The sequence below is a fragment of the Halichondria panicea genome, chromosome 10, assembly GCF_963675165.1.
Source record: "Halichondria panicea chromosome 10, odHalPani1.1, whole genome shotgun sequence".
Lineage (NCBI taxonomy): Eukaryota > Metazoa > Porifera > Demospongiae > Suberitida > Halichondriidae > Halichondria > Halichondria panicea.
Genome location: NC_087386.1, coordinates 2,154,155 through 2,176,735, shown reverse-complemented (window position 1 = coordinate 2,176,735; position 22,581 = coordinate 2,154,155). Strand labels below are relative to the sequence as shown.

Below are 22,581 nucleotides of genomic sequence, written 5' to 3'. Positions count from 1 at the left end.
TGCGCATGAGCAGTAGATTTAGTGGCAAGCTCTATATAACTGTGGAAATAAGTTTCTTTTCAGCAGTTTAATTACATTCCTCTTAAGTCCTCTGTGTTGCTAAAATGAGAGTCTGTCTTATTATAATTGCAGGTTAGCCATTTCTATAGCTATAGCTGCAATTCCATGCATGCATATACCTATATATTAATTTATACCCTATTTCTCCAGTTGTAGCTCTGCCTTTCTCCTGTGAGGCAGTGATTGATTGGAGATGCTCTTCCCCTGTCAACAATGTCTCCTACTTTCCAGATATACCAGCAAGCGCTGGAAACATAGAACCATTGGAGCAAAGCATCCAACGCTCACTCTATGTCTACCCCATACCTGGACCTATCAGTTGTAATGCAACAGTGCTTGGTGTGCAGTACTGCTACCAGCAAACGGGAACTGAAGAGGATACCATTTTCACATTACTCATTTTACAAATGGATTCCAAGTTCTCCACGAATGTAAGAGTGCTCAAAAACATACCCATTCCTGCGCCAAAAGGCATTTGTGCAAGTCAAGCTTGCTGTGATACTTTTACGTTCGATGAAAGCAAACATTTTCTGCTACCCACACAAGGATTTGGCATTGGCTTAGAAACTCAGAATTTTGCCAATCTTTGGGGATTTCATAACACACAAGTCCAGTACTATGCATGCAGATACTTAGTCCAAAGTGCAGGGCTTAATTTGACTGTCGGTTCTACTATTTCCATCCAATCCACTCTAAGCAGTGAGAATACGCTCAGGATTGTGAGGTTAATAGTTGGTAAGTGACTTTGTGCATGTCAAACTTTAATTACCTCATATGCATGCACAGGTAATGGAGGTGAGCGATCGACTGATCCACCCTTGACTACAACTGATCCACCTTTGACTACAACTGATCTACCCACAACTGATTCTTCAATGACTAATGATCAAACTACCCCACAAATGTCAACTGATTTTACCTCACCAACAGAGATACCAACTTCTTTACTAATCGTTGTGTTGGTTACCATCACATTGGCTGCTGTTCTGTTTACTAGCTGTGTTGCTTTGATGATTATTGCCTGCGTGTATGTGGAGATGAAGAGAGACGGGAAAAAGGAGACAACTCCAAAAAATTGTGATCAGATGGTCATGCCGGTCACGTTCGCTGAGTGCATACAATACGCTCAATTAAGGTTGTAATGTTTGCACACAATTAATGTGCGGATGCATGCATGCACTCCTAATTATAGGTACAGTCATGTGTATATTACCGTTCTGGTGACACTTCCAACAATTGTATGTGTATAATATTATTATAGTATTTCTTGTATGTATATGCAGTATACAGACATCTTGTGTATATAAAGCATACCACATAGTCATGTTCTTATTGCACATTCATATGCATGCACATGCACATGCATGCACATTCACATGCATGCATGTTCACACACTACAGATGCTTCAATGGCTTCACAAAACCCACTTCGGACACAATCAATGCGTCTTGGAACGTAGCCTATGGGCAAATCAGACATTTGGAGTAGCAGCCATATAATTATTGATTATGATTTTATTTGATGCTTACAATTATTCGTTTTTAACAATTGATTATACAAGTATTATGTGTGAAGGTTCAGACACCCTTGTGATGTCATGAAATCTCTTTCCTTTCCTAATTATTGGTATTGAGGAGGAGATAAGTGGCTTTCTATATATAGCCCTCTGACCTCACAAGCCAATATTAAACCCATGCAGCACCCTGGGCCTGGGTCATGATGGAACTGGTTTGGAATAATGGAAAAAGTGGATAAGGAATCAATGGATGGCTGCTCCATGCAGTCACCCCTATAGCTGAAGCCGAATCGGCGATATACAAGAATAGAACCATTGGAACGTTGAAATATCAAGGAAATTTGAAGGATCTGCTCAGCAACAACATAAAACTGATGACAGTTATATATAGTTACTATTATTATAGAGCAGACAGCACATTTAGTTTGACAATGTTAAAACGTAATATATTACTTTTACCATGCACATTAGCTGTAGCTAGTAGACTACAAGACATTTTCTAAAATAGAGTACAACATTTATTAGAGTCAGTTTCATTGCTACTTGGTAATTCCATCATTGGTTTTTCTTGACACTTAGCTCTCTGCTTGTCGACTGCTCGATCTTGTCTATTGACTACAGACATCACCACTACTGCATTGGGGGAGGGTTCATCACTTGTAGGGGGGTAGGGGTACGGATTGGATGGGGGGTAAGGTGACGAATACCCCTCTCTCCTCGGTTCATCACTGTGGTCAGTATGCCCATCTTCAGACATAATTATTTTTAATCCAGTTGAATTGCAGGGCACTTATACTAGATCTAATATACAGTGAAAGGTTGCTTATAAAGGAAGTGTGTGAGGGTGGTATATACTGTACATGCATATTGCGGGTTTCTTGAACTCCCCTCATGGATCCGGACTTTGAGCCACCAGTGACATCAGAGTGCATGCATAATTATGAGGTCAGCTACATATAGGTCAGGGGAAGTATATACATTGTACTATAAACATCAACACATTATACACCACAGACACCTAATTAATAGGATTATAATTGAGGAATTCCACAGTGCTGATCTTTCTGGTTTAATAATGGGGAAGGTGTGTAAAACGTGGGTAAGCAAGCCAATGGATGGTTGATAAATTCCAAAGGTAAACCTTGGAACGTAGCCTATGCCTATAGCGCCATGGTATGTTGCACTAACATGATAGCTATACAGTGCAAGTAACCTAGGGAGTAGAATACCACATTTTGGTACATAAATGTGAATATCTTGACCTTAAAACATTTCTAAGAAATTTTGATGATACCAAAGTGTAGGTGAATGCTTGAGCTTCAACATATCCAAAAATGTTTCCATGGCAACCTAAGGTGGTGGGTATGTGGTTGCTTTTACAACAGCAACAAATTATTATAGTGAGCAAAAGCTTAGGGAGGAAAAACACCAACCGTTGTCGGCTAAGGTCTGGAACTCTGGCATTAACATCAGTGGATAGTTGAGCTAACATATGCATGAATTAAAATCGGTTACATAAGTACACACGCTGTTTCGTACTCCATTATGTGTGTTTTTGGGTGCCTTTTTGCTTAGGGAGAGATTTCAAGTAAATTTTTCGGCTAAGGTCTAATTTTTTTACACATGTAATTGTTAATAAATTGTCTATCTTTTGGTAGAAGCAATTTTTCTTTTACTTCCAGAGATAATTGATGTTACATACATTTTTTTACAATCATCCCCGTTTTCACCTAAATGATTTTCTACTACAATGTTTTAGAGAAATATTTTTGAATATGTTTGTAGCTTATTCATTCACCTATATACAATGGTATCAGCATCATTTCTTAGAAATGTTCCAAACTCAAAATACACTTAAGTACAAATGTTTGTATTCTACTCCCTAGGTTACAGGCACTGTATATAGACGTGAGGGGGATGGGGACCACCTGCCACTGACGAGGGTACAGATCATGATAGAAATGTTGATACATTTCGAATGTTTTACCATGCAATAATTATAAATTGTTCGGTCATAAATTTAACACGTACATGTATATAATAATTATCATTAATGCCTATTTAAATTTTTCATGTATTTTCTCCAGTTCAGCCTTTTTGTTGTAAGATACATTTTGAATATGTCTAATTCCACTTTTATCCCGCAAATATATGCATACTCCATCAGCTCCTTCTCTGTTGTCCATTTCTATAAACATCTTGATTAGTTTTCTGTGTGTAGCGGCATAAGGATTATGTTTCTTCCAAAGTTCTAGAGCTTGTATCATTGCTGTTCGTGTATCATAGGTTGCTGTGCGTAATTTAATGTCGTTCTGCTCTGACGGGTTCAGCCCTAATAGTTCAAAATACTTCCGATCGTTGTCGAAATATTTGGCCAAGTAGGGCATGTCTTGTGTTTCAATTTCCGCATCCAGATTACTGTATGTGAGCTCATACTGTATCCGTAATGAGTCTATAACATCCTCTCCTTGTTTCACAATCACAGAGGGTATTGCTTGTGTGTCGTGTGGTGCACTGTTGTTAGCCGTAAAACTGATTGTAGTACAATCTTTAGACATTGGATGCTCAGAAATATCTGTAGGAAATATGATAATAATGGATAATGCTATTCCATATACAGCTGTAGGTGACCATCTATATACATACATGTATATGCTATTCTTTGTAATTCTTTATGTACTGACTTACTTAGTTGTAGCATTGGATCCACAGCAAAGTTACAGCTTGCAATGATTTGCTCATTCTTGAGAATCTTATCTTGATAAGTTAGTTGTTGATTTTCAAATTTAATTTGGGTTTCCCTTTCAATACATTTCATAACAGACCAAATTTTTTCGTCCTGATAAACTTTAACTTTGATAGTGCTTCCATTAGGTGTTGCAATAAACAATTTCTTTAATGTGCTTACTGTTAAACTGCCATCATCTTTTATGAAGCAGTGTTTCAGCAGCATACTCTCATTTAAAAGTGTATCTCCTTGTAATATTCGTTGCATACCTGGGAGGGGAACTCCAGGGATTTCCATGTGTATCCGTACTTTGAGTGACAATACTGTTTCGTCGTCATTTGTGTATACTGTTCCTAATATTTTGTGATCTACAGAATGAACGTTAATTTTGATTGTTCCACTTTTAGACACTACGTGTATGAGAGTGCCTGATCGAATACTATTCTCGTAAACGGTTCCTGATTCACTTAGTTTTCTTCGTTTTAAGTAAACCAAATTAAAGCTATCAGGGTCTAATTTTTCTTCTTCTGCAATTCGCTTCTTACACCTTGCAATTGTGTCATCTGGGCTAACATCTGCACGTAACACTCTTCCTGTTGGCAAATATGCACTGATTTCGAAAGCTCCCTTCTGGGGCTTCAGCAATAATTGAATTACGCTATTTCCACCGATATTGTATTCGTTTATTTTCATTGCATCATCAAGAAGACCTCCTTCATATGCAAGCTGCTGTCTAGCTATTGGAAAACCTTGTTTTTTTTCAATTTTATGTTTCAAGCCATTTACAGTTTCATCTTCACGCACATAATAATTTGTCGTTGTAGATCCGAGTGCTATATATACAGGAATTCCTCCACCCCGCACATTGGCATAATAAAATAGTTCAGAACCTTCAGTCACTTCGTAATCAATGAGTGATTTATTCTGTCTAGGATACAGCATTGTAAGTGTTTCACTTGTCAGAGGGGCACCTTTGTAATCTGTCGCTTTAAAATCAGACCGAATTGATGGTATGTAGTCATCTGAAATATAGCCCACTGAGCTCAATTTGTGTACTAACACTTTGTCTATTTCTTCAAGACTATTGTGTCGATTGACCAATGGGTGCAAGCTTATCCTTGACTCACTGTGTTTGAATGGTTGACTAAAGTTTACGACAATCCTCATTAAGTCTGGTTCTCTTCTTACACATTTTAATATTATTTCAGTTTCACAATACGCGTGAATTTCGTCTAAATCAAAACCATTATAGAAAAAGCATATCTGACCTTTTGGGATGCCTGTTTTCGAGCTGATTAAATTCTTAAGATTTTCTTTGGCTGTCGTTTTTGCTATTGTGAATCGAAATGCATCTTTCCTTGAGACGTATTGAAATGTAAAAAAATTATTTTCCGTATGATATAGCTGCTTTCCTGTGACATTAATTTCTTTGGTGACAAGTTTCATTGCCAAAGAGAGCTTTGTCCCACTGTGAATAGCGTATTCACTCAGTTTTTTGTCACTCTCTAATTCTCGACCATTCAGTAAAAGGTGTGTTGGCTGCAATGGAATGTGCTCTTCTTTCAAAACAAGTGTTTTTATGTCCATAATTTTGTCATCTTCAAATGCTTCGATATAAATTGTTTTTCTCACAAAAGCTGGCCTCAGTCGAAGTGGGAATATTTCAGCTGTAAACAGTAGCAGCAGTGTACATTCATTTGTTATGCTGTAGGAGTGCAATGTCCTCTCATTCTGCAATATTTCTGCATCAAAGTAGATGACTTGAAGCTGAGAAGGGATTCCCGTTTTCCCAAGAATTATTGCTTTAATACACTCAATTGTGTCATTCTCCTCAATTTCAAGTGGCAAAATACTGGGTTCCAGATGATAATCGACTGACAACTTGGATGTGGGCTGTGTTTTTATGTAGAGCTGCATTTTAGCTAGCTTAATTAGTAACGAAACACAGATAGAAGAGGTGAACTCGAAATCGGCGAAACTTGTTGACCCAGTGCCCAGAGCCTAGCTGGTTTGCATAGTTTGTGGCCACATCAAAGACTTTTGACACCGCGATAACGGATATTCCAGAGTGATATGGGGTGATATCGATATCACCCCATATACATGAGTATACCGTGTGCTTGCAATTGTCATTAAAGAGGTGAACTCAAAGTGGGCGACCACCCTACATGTATGAATATTAGTAAAACCAGTAGGTTTTCCAGTAGGTTTTACCAAGGGCGTATACAGAGAAGAGGGCATGCAACTCGCCCCATTCTCAGAATCATCCGACTTCGTATTGAGCTATTTTTAGAACTGCCCACAAAAACGCCCACGCGTAACCTTTGACCGCACAAGGTAAATCAAAGTATTTTTTATATTTGTGCCAGCTAGCTAGCTCGATTGCAGCATAGTAAAACTAGTTCTCAGCAGCAGTATGGCTTGTACTAGCAGTGTCAAAGGCAAAGGCAAACCATCCAACAGTTGCAACTCCAAGAAGATGAAACCTAGGTACAATAATCTGTCTTCCTGAGTCTCTGGTACTTCTTAACAATGCGCCCAGCACTCAACTTCATGCTCGAAGGGGTTGTCTTGGACCTGGCTGGACTAGGACTGGTCATGACACTTCTCTAAAATAATACTGCACTGTTAGCTAGCTAGCTTAGGCAGCTCGATGTACACGCCCATAATTATAACTCCGTAAACAACACCGCCCACTTGTTCACGTCCGTATACTGGATTCTATTTTTAGCATATCCGGTCTCTGATACGAAGTCGGATGAGTACGTAGGATACATAGTGAGTTGCATGCCCTCTTCTCTATGGAACGCCGTTTGCGACAAAATTCAGGCAGAATCTGATAGGCGTGTGCATCCAATATAAAATCGATTTTTGAAGATCGATTTTTAATAATCTATTTTTTACAGTTGATTTTCAATTTACACGTAAACGATCTTTGACAATCGATCTGATAATCGATTTTTGATAATCGATTATTGAAATTCGATTTTTGATAATCGATTTTTGATAATCGATTTTTGAAAATCGATTACAAAAATCGCAATACATTAAAATGGTTACAGTTAGGCCGCCCTTGAAACTCAGAACATGCACAAACTCCTTTCCGCGGCCTGGAATCAAAGCTTGGCTTGGTTAGCTATCTCACATGATAGACTATAACGCAAAAGCGAAACATTATTGTTTTTTGGAACCATTAAAAAGAAGGGCCATAAGTCACAGTAAAAATCATTAATTTTAGAACTTATTTAGTTCCTTCGTGCACCCATTTTTGTATGGTTTCTCGCCAACACTGTTTTATTTGGCCATCTTGTGTGTGCTTAGAGAGCTGACCCTGCAATAGGTACCAGGCCGTATTTTAATCGGCCTGGAATCGAGGCTACGGTAAAGCTGACTGTGTGTTATTATGCCTCGAGGCGTAGCCGCACGAGGGATACGGTAAAGCTGACTGTGTGTGTATGTGTGTGTGTGTGTGTGTCTGTGTGTGTCTGTTCCAGCTGTAACTGCTCAACGGTTGCAATGCGACGAAAGCTAACAGCTTCTATAGGCTTCTAGCCACGTTCCCTTGGGTTTTGATTCGTGGATTAGCAAACTAAAGCTTCTTTCTCGAGTTATGGCTAGTTTGACTCACATTGAAGGCTGTTGCAGTCTCTTCAGAATCTTTCATAGCATCATCTGTCCGCACAAACTTTCTATTCAACATATGAGTTAGCCTTGCACTAAAGCGCTAGCTTTTTGTTAGCTACAATACTCAGAAAATATCTGTTAAAACAGCTAGCTAGCAGTAGCCATTTGTGAAATTGATCTCTTTGGACACACCCTTTAATTATTCCTATGGATGTAATGCGCATGCGCGCTCATTCCCTGTGTGAGAAAAATCCAAGATCCAGATCCAGATCCTCCTGGCAGAATCATCTTTGTATTGAGGGCCTGGTAAGCCACAAAACACTACCATGCATATAACAATATTGATAACAATATGCATGTACACAGGTATTTTCTTCTTAGATATTATATACACTGAACTACAGATCCTGGAAGAAGAATCAATTTTCTTCTTTCTTGAGGTCCTGGTAAGCCACATAATACAATAAATAATAACAACAATAGATGCATGTAAATAAGTCTTTTCTTCTCAGTGACTTTATATAAATAAGCTAACTTTAATATAAAATTCATTATAGAAACCAATATAACACTCTAATACTTTTGAGCGAAAGCAAAAACATGGCGAGAGGCATTAGCACAGCGCCAGCTTGAACACTAGTTACTAGAATGTTTTGCGAGCATCAAACATATAGCGAACTTTGCGAGGGTTGATCAATTCGCAACACTAATCGTAAAACCAACTAGTAAATATACATGATCCTTGCCAAAACGCAATAGTTAGATCGTAAATTTTCTTCTGATTTGGCTCATTCGCAAAGGTTTTTCACGCGCAATAGTAATACGATATTGCAAAGTGACCATTGGAAAAATATTCCCACCCTCCAAAAACTTCATAACATTGTTTTATATAATTATATACTGTGTGTGTGTGTGTTAGGGCCGGGTTAGGGTTCACTATTTATGGTGTCAGGAGTGTATTCATACACTTCTGGTAGCGAGGAGGCGACCTAGCGTTCAATTGGAGACGGATCGGCCTGGGATCGAGGCTAAGATCTCCTCCTCAAGTCCCCACCTAGTTGGGCGGAGCCCGACCGTCCCTGACGGGAGGTCGGGTTTCAAGCCTATGTCAGGATTTGTCTTTGCTGAATTATGTAACACGCTGATAAGCAGCTATGAATAATCATTTTATTCTATGAATATTATTATTCTGAAGTGGGTGTTAACCAATTTTACCTTGCTAGGTTGTGCAACCGGACGTGACACAGACCACAGTAGAAATGCTGCAATCTGATTGGGCTGCAACTATAGTTGCAGCAAAGACAAATCCTGACATTGGCTTGAAACCCTACCTCCCATCAGGGACGGTCGGGCTCCGCCCAACTAGTCCCCACCCTCACCTGCAAAGAGCCGTGACTGATTCGGAGGTTAACGATGTGGTCCCAGGCAAGCAGCTCTTGTCTAGTTTATGCGCATGCTGTGAATGTGACCTATAGATTCTAGAATGATTCTAGAATGAAGCAGGAACATTGATGATAATAATTGGCAATAGCTAATCGTAATTCGAACAAAAATGATGATAATTAATTATTGTTAATTCGAACAATGATTGGAACAAAAATTATTGATCAACATCATGACAAACGTGACGATTAATAATTATTGACAATAAGTTGAAAAATTTAATTTGTCACATAATTTTTGTTGAAGAGTTGCTCAGGCTATATAGCTATAATTACGTACTACTATAGACAGACCGCACATTTAAATGTGTTTAACAAGGTTTGAATACATGTAGTATGCTATCATAATTATGGCGATTACTTTTACCATGCATGCATTATAGCTAGTACTGACACTTGCTAAAATAGAGTTACTGTACAACATTTATTAGAGCCTATTATGGAAATTTAGAGGAGCTGCTCAGCAACAATATAAATAATGAAATAAATAGAGCGGACGATCACACTCACGGCACATTTAAATAAATTTTTGACAATGTTTGACAATAGTAAATTATGGTGATTACTTTTTTACTGCATATTAGCTAATACTCGTAACTCTTGTTAAAATAGAGTCAGTTTCATCGCTACTTGGTAATTCCATCATTGGTTTTGCTTGAATGACGCTTAGCTCTCTCCTAGTCGACTGCTCGATCCCGTCTATTGGCTACACAATATTGCACACCACGACTATTGGGGTAGGGCTCATCACTTTTAGGGGCCACGTAGGGGTAAGGGTTGGATGGGGGGGGGGTAGAGTGACGGATATACCCCTCTCTCCTTAGTTCATCACTGTGGTCAGTAAAATTATGTTTATTTTCAGATAATAATTATTGCAGTAAAAGGTTGCTTATAAAGAAAGTGTGTGAGGGTGTATATGCATAATATGATCATGCACCAGGTCAGGTCAGGGGAAGTACATTCAGTGTAAACCACCATGATATGGAACAATATTTTAGTACCTAAATTTAGGATAAAGGAAAATCGAAACATTAACTCATTACACCACAGACACCTTAATAGGCTATAGATATAGCAGTACACCTGATACTGTATATACGTATGGAATGACACAACAGTAAAGTTTGATTTCGATCTTTCTGGTTTGGAATAATGGGGAGGATTGAGAGTGGAAAAAGTGCATGGGGTAAGGAATGGATGGCTGGTGAAACTAATGCATTTGGTCTTGGTTTCACGAAGGTATATATACATGCATTCACTTCCTAGCTATTATATAAAAGCCAAAAACGCCAACAAGTTCAAACCATGCAGTCTTGGAACGTTAACATAGCTAGCCTATGAAATCAACCACCAACATGATAATAGCTAGTTATAGAGTACCATATAGCGGGTATACCATAAACTTTCGCAAAATGACAGTTAGAAATGTTTTTGCGGAATAACAGCCTTGTTTGCAGCATGCATGCATGCGTGCGATATATTAAATTCGTGGATAAAATTATGTTTGCGGTACATGCTTAATCATCAAAAACCACAAACATTTTTATACCCTCGAAATACACCCGCTATACAATATAATATGCACAGTAAACTGTTTGACAATATAATATTTAATACGTGACTGCACAATCGTTACCACATTATATAGTACATGCTAAATTAGAGTACAACATTTATTAGAGTCAGTTTTAGATATTATGCCTTGGGGCCTAGTCTCAGAGGTGTACGGTAAAGCAGTCAGTGTTGTACTTTGTCTGTGTGAGATTGCAATTGATGGTGGACTGCTTCCCAACAATTCCAACGAGTTGAGTCTCCTCACAGGGCATTCGTCATTCGGCTAATAATTGGTAATTCCATCATTTTTTTTACTTGAAGTTTAGCTCTGCTTGTCGACCGCTCGATCCTGTCTATTGGCTACACAAGACTCCACAATGTGTGTCCTAATTGGTGGCGGAGACCACTCTATCGGCTCATCACAAGATACTTCAGGGTCCTGGACCACAAGGAATTTGTCATTGCTATGTGATTCCGGATCTTTCATTCTTTTTTAGCTCTCTGCTTGTCGACTGCTCGATCCTGTCTATTGGCTACACAAGTATCAAGAACAGGATGTACATAGCGGCTATAGATGAGCGAATCTACATTTTCCTCAGGCTCGGACATACTCTTACAGAAGAGTGAGACTACACCATAATGCAGAGCAGGATTGCTTATAAAGTAAGCAGTGTGTGAGGGGGTGGTATGCATATATTTGTGTTGGAAATGGCCCCAGAAGTTATGTGGTCAATTATTCCCTAACCACATAAAGCATAAATAAAGCCATAAATTATGGCAACCACATAAAGCCATAATTTATGGCTTCATTTATGTGATGGGGTTGACTGGTAAGCCGGGACTTCTACAGGGTTTTGCAGAATCCATGCAACAACTAAACATGACTTCCATATATGGAAGTCAACTGTTTTATAAGTGTACATGTATTGCAAGGATTCTAAAACCCTGTACATGGAATGCTAATTTTAAGCTGCATGGTTGTAGATCACCTCAAAATTTTGAAATTGAGTAGCTAAAGTATATATGGCAACATTAAAAGGTAGAGTCGGATTCTCAATTATATTGCCTCTGTGCGCATGCGCAAGGTATATACAGTAGTGTGTCGTGTCTGTGTAGAGTCATGCATGCAGTACTGTACACATTCACAATAATTATCAACACTTTTATGCAATAAAAAGTGAACACACGACGAAGTTTTCACACAAACGGAGACTTGTAAACAGCTATACATAAATAACAACAATCTCTATACACACAGGTCCAGTACTATGCATGCAGATACTTAGTCCAAAGTGCAGGGTTTAATTTGACTGTCGGTTCTACTATTTCCATCCAATCCACTCTAAGCAGTGAGAATACACTCAGGATTGTGAGGTTAATAGTTGGTAAGTGACTTTGTGCATGTCAAACTTTAATTACCTCATATGCATGCACAGGTAATGGAGGTGAGCAATCGATGATTTTGACTGATCCCTTGACTACAACTGATCCACCCTTGACCACAACTGATTATTCAATGACTAATGATCAAACTACCCCACAAATGTCAACTGATTTTACCTCACCAATAGAGATACCAACTTCTTTACTAATCGTTGTGTTGGTTACCATCACATTGGCTGCTGTTCTGTTTACTAGCTGTGTTGCTTTGATGATTATTGCCTGCGTGTATGTGAAGATGAAGAGAGACGGGAAAAAGGAGACAACTCCAAAAAATTGTGATCAGATGGTCATGCCGGTCATGTTTGGTGAGTGCATACAATACGCTCAATTAAGGTTGTAATGTTTGCACACAATTAATGTGCGGATGCATGCATGCACTCCTAATTATAGGTACAGTCATGTGTATATTACCGTTCTGGTGACACTTCCAACAATTTTATGTGTATATATAATATTATTATAGTATTTCTTGTATGTATATGCAGTATACAGACATCTTGTGTATATAAAAGCATACCACATAGTCATGTTCTTATTGCACATTCACATGCATGCACATTCACATGCATGCATGTACACACACTACAGATGCTTCAATGGCTTCACAAAACCCACTTCCTGAAGGCACCGAGGACAAAATCAATGCGTCTTGGAACATAGCCTATGGGCAAATCAGACATTTGGAGTAGCAGCCATATAATTATTGATTATGATTTTATTTGATGTTTACAATTATTCAATTAATATTTTTAACAATTGATTATACAAGTATTATGTGTGAAGATTCAGACACCCTTGTGATGTCATGAAATCTCTTTCCTTTCTTAATTATTGGTATTGAGGAGGAGATAAGTGGCTTTCTATATAAGCCAATTTTAAACCCATGCAGCACCCTGGGTCATGATGGAACTGGTCTGGAATAATGGGAATAATGGAAAAAGTGGATAAGGAATCAATGGATGGCTGCTCCATGCAGTCACCCCTATAGCTGAAGCCGAATCCGCGATATACAAGAATAGAACCATTGGAACGTTGAAATATCAAGGAAATTTGGAGGAGCTGCTCAGCAACAACATAAAACTGATGACAGTTATCTATTATTATAGAGCAGACAGCACATTTAGTTTGACAATTAATGTTAAAACGTAATAATTATTATACTTTTACCATGCACATTAGCTATAGTAGACTACGAGACACTTTCTAAAATAGAGTACAACATTTATTAGAGTCAGTTTCATCGCTACTTGGTAATTCCATCATTGGTTTTTCGTGACGCTTAGCTCTCTGCTTGTCGACTGCTCGATCCCGTCTATTGACTACACCACGAGGCACTGCACATCTTATGTTGTGATGATTAGACATCACCACGACTACATTGGGGGAGGGTTCATCACTTTTAGGGGGGTAAGGTGACAGATACCCCTCTCTCCTCGGTTCATCACTGTGGTCAGTATGCCCATCTTCAGACATAATTATTTTGATCAATCCAGTTGAATTTCAGAGCACTATAATATTTTTACTAAATATATTTAGTGAAAGGTTGCTTATAAAGGAAGTGTGTGAGGGTGGTAGATCTTAGCCTCGATTCCAGGCCGCATTAAAATCGAGGCTAGGTAGATCTACATGCATATAAACGTTGCTTGGACTTTGAGCCACAAGTGACATCAGAGTGAATATGAGGTCAGCTATACATATAGGTCAGGGGAAGTAATGTACATTGTATTATAAACCATCAAGGATTACCACAGACACCTATTAGATATTTAATTGAGGAATTCCACATTCCTGATGGGGAATTAAGGTGTGTAAAACGTGGGTAAGCAATGCCAATGGATGGTTGATAAATTCCAAAGGTAAAACCTTGGAACGTAGCCTATGCCTATAGCGCCAAGGAATGTTGCACCAACATGATAAGCTAGTTTATATACATACAATGATGACAGTACATAGTTACTGGCTGCATACAATGATTACACTTTTACCACATTTATTATAGTGCAAAACATTTACTAGAGACAGTTTTTCAGTTATTTGAGGCCTCAGAGGTGTACGGTAAACTGATTTCCAACAAGTTGAGACTCGGAGTCATGTACTATGATGTAGACATCTGCATGGGCACTGTACATAATATTATCATTACGTATATATGGTGCGGAATTTATTGCTGTCACAAATTGATTGTAGTATCGATCGATTGATAGCTGGAAAGAAAATCAATAATCGCCATCAACAACACGATCGGAATTGTATCATTACGGTAAAGAGACACATTAACACATTGACAATAATGACTAAATTAAAGTACAACATTTATTAGAGTTCGTTTCATCGCTACTTGGTAGTTCCATCATTGGTTTTGCTTGACGCTTAGCTGTCTGCTTTTCGATTGCTCGATCCTGTCTATTGGCTACACCAGTACGTGTCATGTTGTGATGGTTAGACGTCACCACGACTACAGTGGGGTAGGGCTCATCACTTTTAAGGGGGTAGGGATACGGATTGGATGGATACCCCTCTCTCCTCGGTTCATCACTGTCAGACATACTACTTAATGATGTAGTGCAGAATAAACTCACTGTAGTGCATGTTGCTTATATAAAGGAAATGAATTGTAAGTGTGTGATCATGCATGCATAATTATAACAATGTGGCGTACACGTATGTTGAAGCATGTGATCATGACGTCAGGTCAGGTCAGGAAATAGATCTATAGAAATGAAACCGACGTCAGGTCAGGTCAGGAAATAGATCTATAGAAATGAAACCACCTACATCAGACACCTAAATCTAGGTACACACGTTTAATTGTGTCCACAATAATTTTCAACAACACTTTTTTGCAATAAAAAGTGAACACATGTAACGACAGTTTTCGCACAAACGGAGACTTGTAAACAGCTATACATAAATAACAACAATCTCTATACACTTATATAGCAGCTTCACTAATCCTAATTAGCTAATCACTAGATCAGTTCACTTGGGCCTCTGTGGCACGTTGGGTCGTGGTGGAACTGGTCTGGGACTAGGAGAACCAGTCGGTCTCCTGAGGAGAGGAGGGAAAGAAAAGAGTGGGTGTATAGGGATCACCAGAGCTTTAGCTTCTTACATGGAGTAGTATGCACAGTAAATGCCTATGGATACTAGTAAGAGTACATTGTACTTATGTAGTCTTGGTATAAGTACTCTTGGTACTAGACAATACAAGGATGGGGGTGTGTGGGGGTGGATGTAAACAACAGACTCTGATGAAAAAACAGACACCCACTATAGACAGACATTCACTAACATGTGTAAAGTATACGCATGCATGTAGGGGCTGTTCCTTACCTAGGAATGTTAGGACGATCAGATAGGGTGGACCCAGAGTTGCTCTGGCGTACGGAGGGGTGAGAGTATGGTCCACTACCGGAGGGTCGGCTAGGTACACCGGGACGTGAGGGGCGTGAGGGGGGTGGGGGACCACCTGCCGCTGACGAGGGTACAGAAGGCTTCGGAGGATTGTACGAGTCAGAGTCCTCCACCAACACAGGGGGTGGGAGTGGGGTGTGCACTGTGGGGGTGATATCATGTGATACCAATTCTATAATACACCATGTATATTGTCGATTATTTCACCACCCACTCACCAGCACTAGCACTATAGTACCACTTACACCCATACACTCACCCACACTCACACACACACTCACACCACACCACACCACACCACATCACACACACTCACTTGTCCTAGTTGAGACCTCAGATATCAGTGTCAGTGCATCTTTGCAGGTATGGTACATGCGGATCATCTCCTCCCTCCTCTGTGCCGCTTGAGTGCTCTCCTCCATCAGCTGATCTTGGTTACCAGCTGCATAGATCATGGGCAGTAGGTCCGTGGCAAGGTACTCTTTGAGGAAGTTGACCATCATGTGCATAATAGCCTTGGGCACTATGTCACGAACACTCTTGGAGACGATGCCAAAATACGACTCCACGAGATTACGGATTGTCTCAATCTGCCTCTCAAGCTGAGGATCGATGGAGCCTAGCTCAGGGTCCTATGCAGGGGGTACATGGGGGGGGTAAGAACGTGACAATGGGTCCTATGCAGGGGTACATGGGGGGGGTAAGAACACGATAATGGCTATAAACAAGCAACTGTGTAATTTAAGAAAGCAGTAATAATATCCAACCTACACAAACAGTACAATAAACACTGTTAAATCATCCCAAGAGCTTCTGTGCACACAAGGTATTCTCATAGGATGTCAAAACAAGGCCTTCAATACACAAGCGCCCCCCTATGACTTACGGGTTCATTGCTCCTTGTTGATGCAGAGGCGGCTGGGTAGACTCCTGCCCTGAGGAGAGAAGCCTTCCAACTATCAACCTCATCCTCCGAGTGAGCGACCAACTCAACCTCTTGTTTGTCCTTGTAGATGTTTCTGAGGGGGTGGGCAGTGGGTGTGGTCATAAGAGCTAGAGGGTAGCTCTGATAATGTGATATGAAGACATTAATATTTAATATTACTATGTATAAAATTTATGTAGTAAAACAGACTCCAGAAATACAGAGCGTACAGTTGAGTACAAGAGTGATGTAATCATATAGCTTGTAGTTGCCGAGGGCAGCCATGACTCACTTCCCATTGTTGTAGAAGAGGGCAAATGCAAACTTCTTCCCGAGAGAGAACCGTCCCGCCTCCACATCCTTCACACGCATCTCATCAGTACGCAGCGAGTACTTCTGGTCTTTCTCCTGTACCGGAATAGAGAATGGGAGAATGGAATCAAACACAGAGCAATGAATATACAGTTCAGATTACACACGTATAATGTATAATTATATTGATTACTGCAAAAATTGTACACTTGTTAGGGTTGGCAGAGCGTGTGTAGCTTATTAGTAATGTTTTGTAGCTACGATTAACATCGGGAATCAAACAAGTAGAATGTGAATGAGACCCTAGCCGGTCGTACCTCATCGTCCTTGTACCAGGTGAGTCCCTCGGCAGTCAGTACAAACCAGTAGTCTCGTGAGGATCCTTTGATGAGAGACACAGGGATGCTCAGCCAACCTTTACGGATGACCTGGTTACCGACCTGCTTGGATCCACGCTTAGAGTCCTTACTCTTGGACGCCCTGGAGAGGGGGGGGGGTAGGTGTGGTTACACGAGCTATATACTGACACAAGCATGACTACTGCAGTAATGTTGTACATAAACTCATAGGCATGCATGTACAGCTAGTGTACGATTGTAGAAGTCGCAGTGCTCTTGATCTACAGTACTAAACACAGAGTGTGTTACATACCTCGAACAGCCTTACAAAAGACCATACCACATGTTCAACCATTGCACACACACACAAGTACATGTACCAGACCTTACCGGTCAAAGCCGATGAAGTCAGGGTGGTTAGTGTTCATGTAGGCTAGTTCTATATCCACCAGCAACTTCACGTGTTCTTTACACAACTGCTCTTGCTCCCTGAGCACGGTGGTCAGTACTCGCTCTGTCTCCTCTCTCAGCCGGGGGAACTTGCCCATCTGTGTGTGGGGGAGGGGTCAATAACCATAGTAACGCATTCTTCAAAGCTGTAACTACACGTACATGCAGTGAAATACCAAAGGTAAATCTGGCTTGTCAGATATCTACTTCATTTTAAAATTGGACTCCTAACACAAGTTTCAGGCTCTCTACTAAGTGGCTCTCTAAGTTAACTACTGAAACACTCCTTTTGGGAGAAAACTTGTAAGCAACACAGTAATCTTAACAGATGTGATCCAGAAATACAACTTTCAATTTAGAGAAATTATACTCGAAAGCAATCACAGATCTAAACACTTCACTAGCCCAATTTTAATTGTGAAATTGGACAAACCAAAGTCAGTAGAAGTTAGAATGCATGTACAGTAACTTACCCCCTCCCCACATTTTTGAACGACCTCCCCCAATTCCGTGGAGACCATGTCAATACACTTCATGGCTGGCTGCACAAGCTTTCGTATCTGATCCTTAACAACGTCTTCGAAGGCCATGTCAGGTGTGAAGAGCCCCACCCTCACTCCAAGCTGGTTCTTGATGGAGATGGTGATCACCTTACGCAACTCCTTGTCATCAGTCTCAAGCTGCAGCAGGAAGGGGAGGGGCAAGTACGAGCAAGAACATGTTACCACTATCAGCAAACAATCAGCTAATGTGCGTTGGAATTAAGTCTTTGATGCTAAACTAAAAGGAGGCCTACATTCATAAAATGGACTCTACAACTGTTTTCTACATGTTGCCTACATGTTTCCTACATGTTTCTTACATGTACATACTGCTAATGGGGATATTAGAAACCCACAATATAAACTACTGTTATTGGGAATTAAATGGCTCTATACAACTGTACCTACTGTTAGTAAACAGAGAATATTAGATACGTAAATGGCCTCCATACAACTGTATACTGTAGTGTTATTGGGAATTGTTGCCCAGTGAGTGGGCAGATCAAAGCAATCCAGTGCTCTGTATATGGCATGTTGCATCACTACCATAGCTGTCAAGTGTATTATTATGACAGATTGCACTGGGTTATTATATGCACTTGCACTGTGCAGTAGATTTCATGAAAGAAATCTGCTTTTGGGGCTTATGCCCCACCCTCCCATTCAATAACTCATTTGGTCTGTTTTACACGCTACTACCTTTGCAATAGTTGTGGGAAGAAAACCTACGAGTTTACTATGGAATTCATGAAATTCCACTCAAAACACATGTCTTTTATTACAGGGAAAAACTCAGAAGAGTTTGACGTCATTGGGCAACAAGTTAGTTATTGAAGGCGCCCTCGTGCAACATGCCATATATTGCACTCGTGCTGGGCAGTAACTAATACTTAAATGGCCTCTATGGAGGAGACCTACTATCTTATTTTAGCAGCCCTCACCCTGACTAGCTCGAAGGGGAACCTTTCATGGAAGATTCGGTTGATCTTAGCTCCCCCCGACAGTTCAGTCATCTTCTCCGTGGCTCCTCCACTGATGCGGTGATTGAAATCAACTCCAAAGTTCTGCACAAGCCTGTTGGAAATAGAGATATCATTATAGTTATTTTGAGCAATGTACAGTACATGGCACTGGAAGGTGACTTAAGGGTAGCAGCTACATGTACAGTGATGTATATCAAACAATTCTAAAATTGTGCGCTTCAATAAAAAGCTTATCAATATGCTTCTCCAAATGCATCACAATCGGTAAGCTTTGATCCTCATATACCGTATAGCGTGAAATTTTCGAGGCACTTATATTTCGTGGATTGGCCTCTAAAAGCCATTTCGTTGCACAATGTTCGCGGAATGACTGCTTACCGGAAGCCACGCCTTTAAATCTTGCACGTTATAGCAGGTAAAGAACGATTTTCGTGGACTTAATTTTCGTGTAGGATTGCTAACCCACGAAATCCACGAAAATTAAGCCCCTCGAAAATTTCGTGCTATACAGTATGCATTTTGAAAGCTAATTAATATCTACTATCAAAATACACAGAGCATAATTATAGCTATCCCCTAACCCAGTGGAGGGTGCATCTTCACCCCACACCCTCTTACGTGAGCATGGCTTTTGTCTTCATGCCGGGGTCGTTGGGTTTGAACCTCTTGTACTCCTCCACCTCCTTCTCCATGTTGAGCACCTCTGACTGGAGCTTGGAGCGCAGCGAGGGAAGTGTCTCTCGAATATGGTTGGTCAGCGTCTAGGGAGGGGGAGGAGTTAGCGTGGTGTGTGGGAGGGGTTTCAAAGGTATACAATGTACGTGAAAAAAGTGAGAAGATTACAGATTTAGATCTGCATGTATACGTACACACACAGTTAATTCATAAGTATCTACAGTCTTGGACGGGTGGGTACCATGCACTCAGTAGCGTTCTACTTAATGACATTTGCTTTTCTGATGACACATGACATTGTTATTGGTGCACAGACCTGGTTGAGGGTCTTCTGCAGATAGTTGGTGCCCATTCGGTCGGCCATGTGCCTGTACGAGCTGTGACTGAGGAAGAACTTGCGCTCTGCAGCTTGGGCAGCTTTGATGTCTTTCTTGCCCTCTATGTCCCTCTGACTACGATTCACAACTCCAACGTAACCTGTGCCGAGGTGGGTGTGTTAGGGGGTGTGTCAGGGGGTGTGCTCCAGTGTTACATAACTAGTGAGCTAATAGGCTCTGAAGTATTACCATGCATTATACAATGGAATGATCTGCCAGTATAACCATTACATTTACGAAGAAGCCTCTATAAGTACAACATATTTACAGTACAAAGGTCAATCAAGTAGTCCTTTCAATGACCTTCAAACACACAAGTACTGCAGAAGCCTCAACTATTACAGGACACACACACACACACACACACACACACACACACACACACACACACACACACACACACACACACACACACACACACACACACACACACACTAAAGCCACAGCGGTACTTACTTGTCACTCTGACCCCTGATCCATACCCTTGTTATACTACAAAACATAATAATACCAATCCATATCCATATCCTCAATTATATATACTACGAGACTGCCTTATAAACCCAATAACCCAAAGGAGTATCCATGATGAGACTCACCTCTCCTGAGAGCGTACACCTTGTTCTCGAGTATGTCTTTAGCGTCAGTGCCATCGTCCATCAAGTCCAGTTTGGTCAGCACACCAATAGTACGAACACCTAGAGGAGAGGAGGCAACAAAGAGTGACATAACGTGTATTGAGATACATATCGAGTTCAATGAAAGTGTTGAAACATGATTCATTGTTGTAATCAACACGTGTAAACTATACGCTTGCACACACACTTACCAGTAGGGTCAACGTCCTTAGCTAGCTTGAGGGCGTCCGAGTTGGCCAGGTCAGAGTTCGCGGGGGTAACGGCTAGGATGAGGCAATTATCCCGAGTGATAAACTGATTGAGCATGTCCCTGATCTGAAACTCTATGTCTGCAGGCTGATCGCCCACAGGCACTTTAGTGAGCCCTGGGAGGTCCACCAACGTCAGATTGAGCACTATGGGGAGGGGGGGGTTGTCTAATTATTGAGAGTGGAGTCAGTAATATCGAAATTGGTACAGTTCACAATTTCTATAGCAACGTACTGTGTGTACATGTCACAGCACTCACCGTGGGGAGAGTACACTCGCAGATTGATGGGTACGGGGGAAATCCCCTTGTTTTTGCCTGTCATGCGGTCTGTCTCCGCTTCAATCTCACGACGTACCTCGTTAAAATCAGTGTACTTCTTGCCCTTTTGATGGAGGAACTCCGCCCACTCTGTGTGTGTACAAGAACAAGCATTAAACAAGCTCCCTCAATATACTATCATTGTCTGTACGAAGCAATTTTAGCATAAAAAAGGTTGTAACAATTGTTTTGTTTTCACCCAATTATTCTAAAATTAATTTGTGAAATAGTTAATTAGTTGTGTGTTCATATCGTATGTACTCTCAATCTATCACCATAAGGAAATGCCCCTTATAAAGCCACAGCCAAGTAAAGCTCATGTTCCCACACACACAGTCCACACAAACAAACACAAACACACACACTGACGCTAGGTCACCTGCGTTGGCATGCATGAGCTGCAGGATGAGTGGTCTCCTGGTGACAATACCCGACCCCCTCGGGAGGAAGTCCCTGCATGATTGAGAGATAGGAGTCGTGAAGAGCAGGTTAATAGATGCAGTAAACATATAGCAACGTTTAGACACCCATAAAAACAATACAGACTAGTATTTTCAAGGGGCCCCTCCCCCCCGGCCCCAGGCGCTAGGCCCAATGTAAACGAGGCTAATCAACACCACTGTACAACCATAGCTACCCTTGTGACATACTTTCCCACACAGTTCTCCAGCACAGAGCTCTTCCCAGCACTCTGGCCCCCCACCACGGCTATCTGAGGCAGGTCGATGGGGGCTTGCATTCCAATGGCTGCAAAAGCGTCCTGAAGCTTGTTCACCACTGGGATGAGCTCCTCCATGCCCGCGTTCCACGACATCGCGCTTACTTAGATACTAGCTATACCTGTACTGTCACTAAAGCCAAGAGAAACACTGTGCTCTTTGATGATCAACTCTTTCTTTGTGCTTGCCCAAATAGGGTTAGTTCCACCACGCCCACCTCAAATTAACCACTGGAATCATTAGAAGGCGTTTACACCTCGAATACAAGTACT

General features: G+C 40.7%; 3 protein-coding genes across 5 annotated transcripts; 1 reads left to right on the top strand and 2 right to left on the bottom strand.

The window, feature by feature from the left end:
• Positions 1 to 15: 15 nt before the first annotated feature.
• On the top strand, positions 16 to 13,156 carry LOC135343397 (uncharacterized). Of its 3 annotated transcripts, none has more exons than XR_010397149.1 (4): positions 16 to 132; positions 211 to 791; positions 12,362 to 12,673; positions 12,957 to 13,156. XR_010397149.1 is itself a non-coding variant. In XM_064540400.1 (4 exons), exons 1-4 carry the CDS (start codon positions 105 to 107, stop codon positions 13,055 to 13,057), a joined length of 1,026 nt encoding a protein of 341 aa, XP_064396470.1. In that variant the 5' UTR covers positions 16 to 104; the 3' UTR covers positions 13,058 to 13,156. The 3 variants fall into 3 exon arrangements, 2 of the variants coding, with proteins under 2 accessions (XP_064396470.1, XP_064396469.1); XM_064540400.1 differs by having other exon boundaries at positions 211 to 795; XM_064540399.1 differs by lacking the exons at positions 12,362 to 12,673; positions 12,957 to 13,156 and adding exons at positions 847 to 1,195; positions 1,462 to 1,594 and having other exon boundaries at positions 211 to 795.
• LOC135343395 (uncharacterized) lies at positions 3,559 to 6,454 on the bottom strand. Its single transcript, XM_064540397.1, has 2 exons — positions 4,266 to 6,454; positions 3,559 to 4,152 (listed from the first exon to the last, which is right to left on the bottom strand). Exons 1-2 carry the CDS (start codon positions 6,220 to 6,222, stop codon positions 3,635 to 3,637), a joined length of 2,475 nt encoding a protein of 824 aa, XP_064396467.1. The 5' UTR covers positions 6,223 to 6,454; the 3' UTR covers positions 3,559 to 3,634.
• Positions 13,157 to 15,188: 2,032 nt separating the features above from the next.
• Positions 15,189 to 22,528, bottom strand: LOC135343393 (dynamin-1-like). The gene is made up of 16 exons (XM_064540394.1): positions 22,241 to 22,528; positions 21,970 to 22,043; positions 21,531 to 21,680; positions 21,214 to 21,417; positions 20,984 to 21,082; positions 20,324 to 20,484; positions 19,951 to 20,093; positions 19,291 to 19,423; positions 18,281 to 18,487; positions 17,748 to 17,905; positions 17,337 to 17,499; positions 17,000 to 17,115; positions 16,669 to 16,801; positions 16,099 to 16,414; positions 15,702 to 15,924; positions 15,189 to 15,417 (listed from the first exon to the last, which is right to left on the bottom strand). Exons 1-16 carry the CDS (start codon positions 22,402 to 22,404, stop codon positions 15,348 to 15,350), a joined length of 2,514 nt encoding a protein of 837 aa, XP_064396464.1. The 5' UTR covers positions 22,405 to 22,528; the 3' UTR covers positions 15,189 to 15,347.
• Between the last annotated feature and the right edge of the window lie 53 nt (positions 22,529 to 22,581).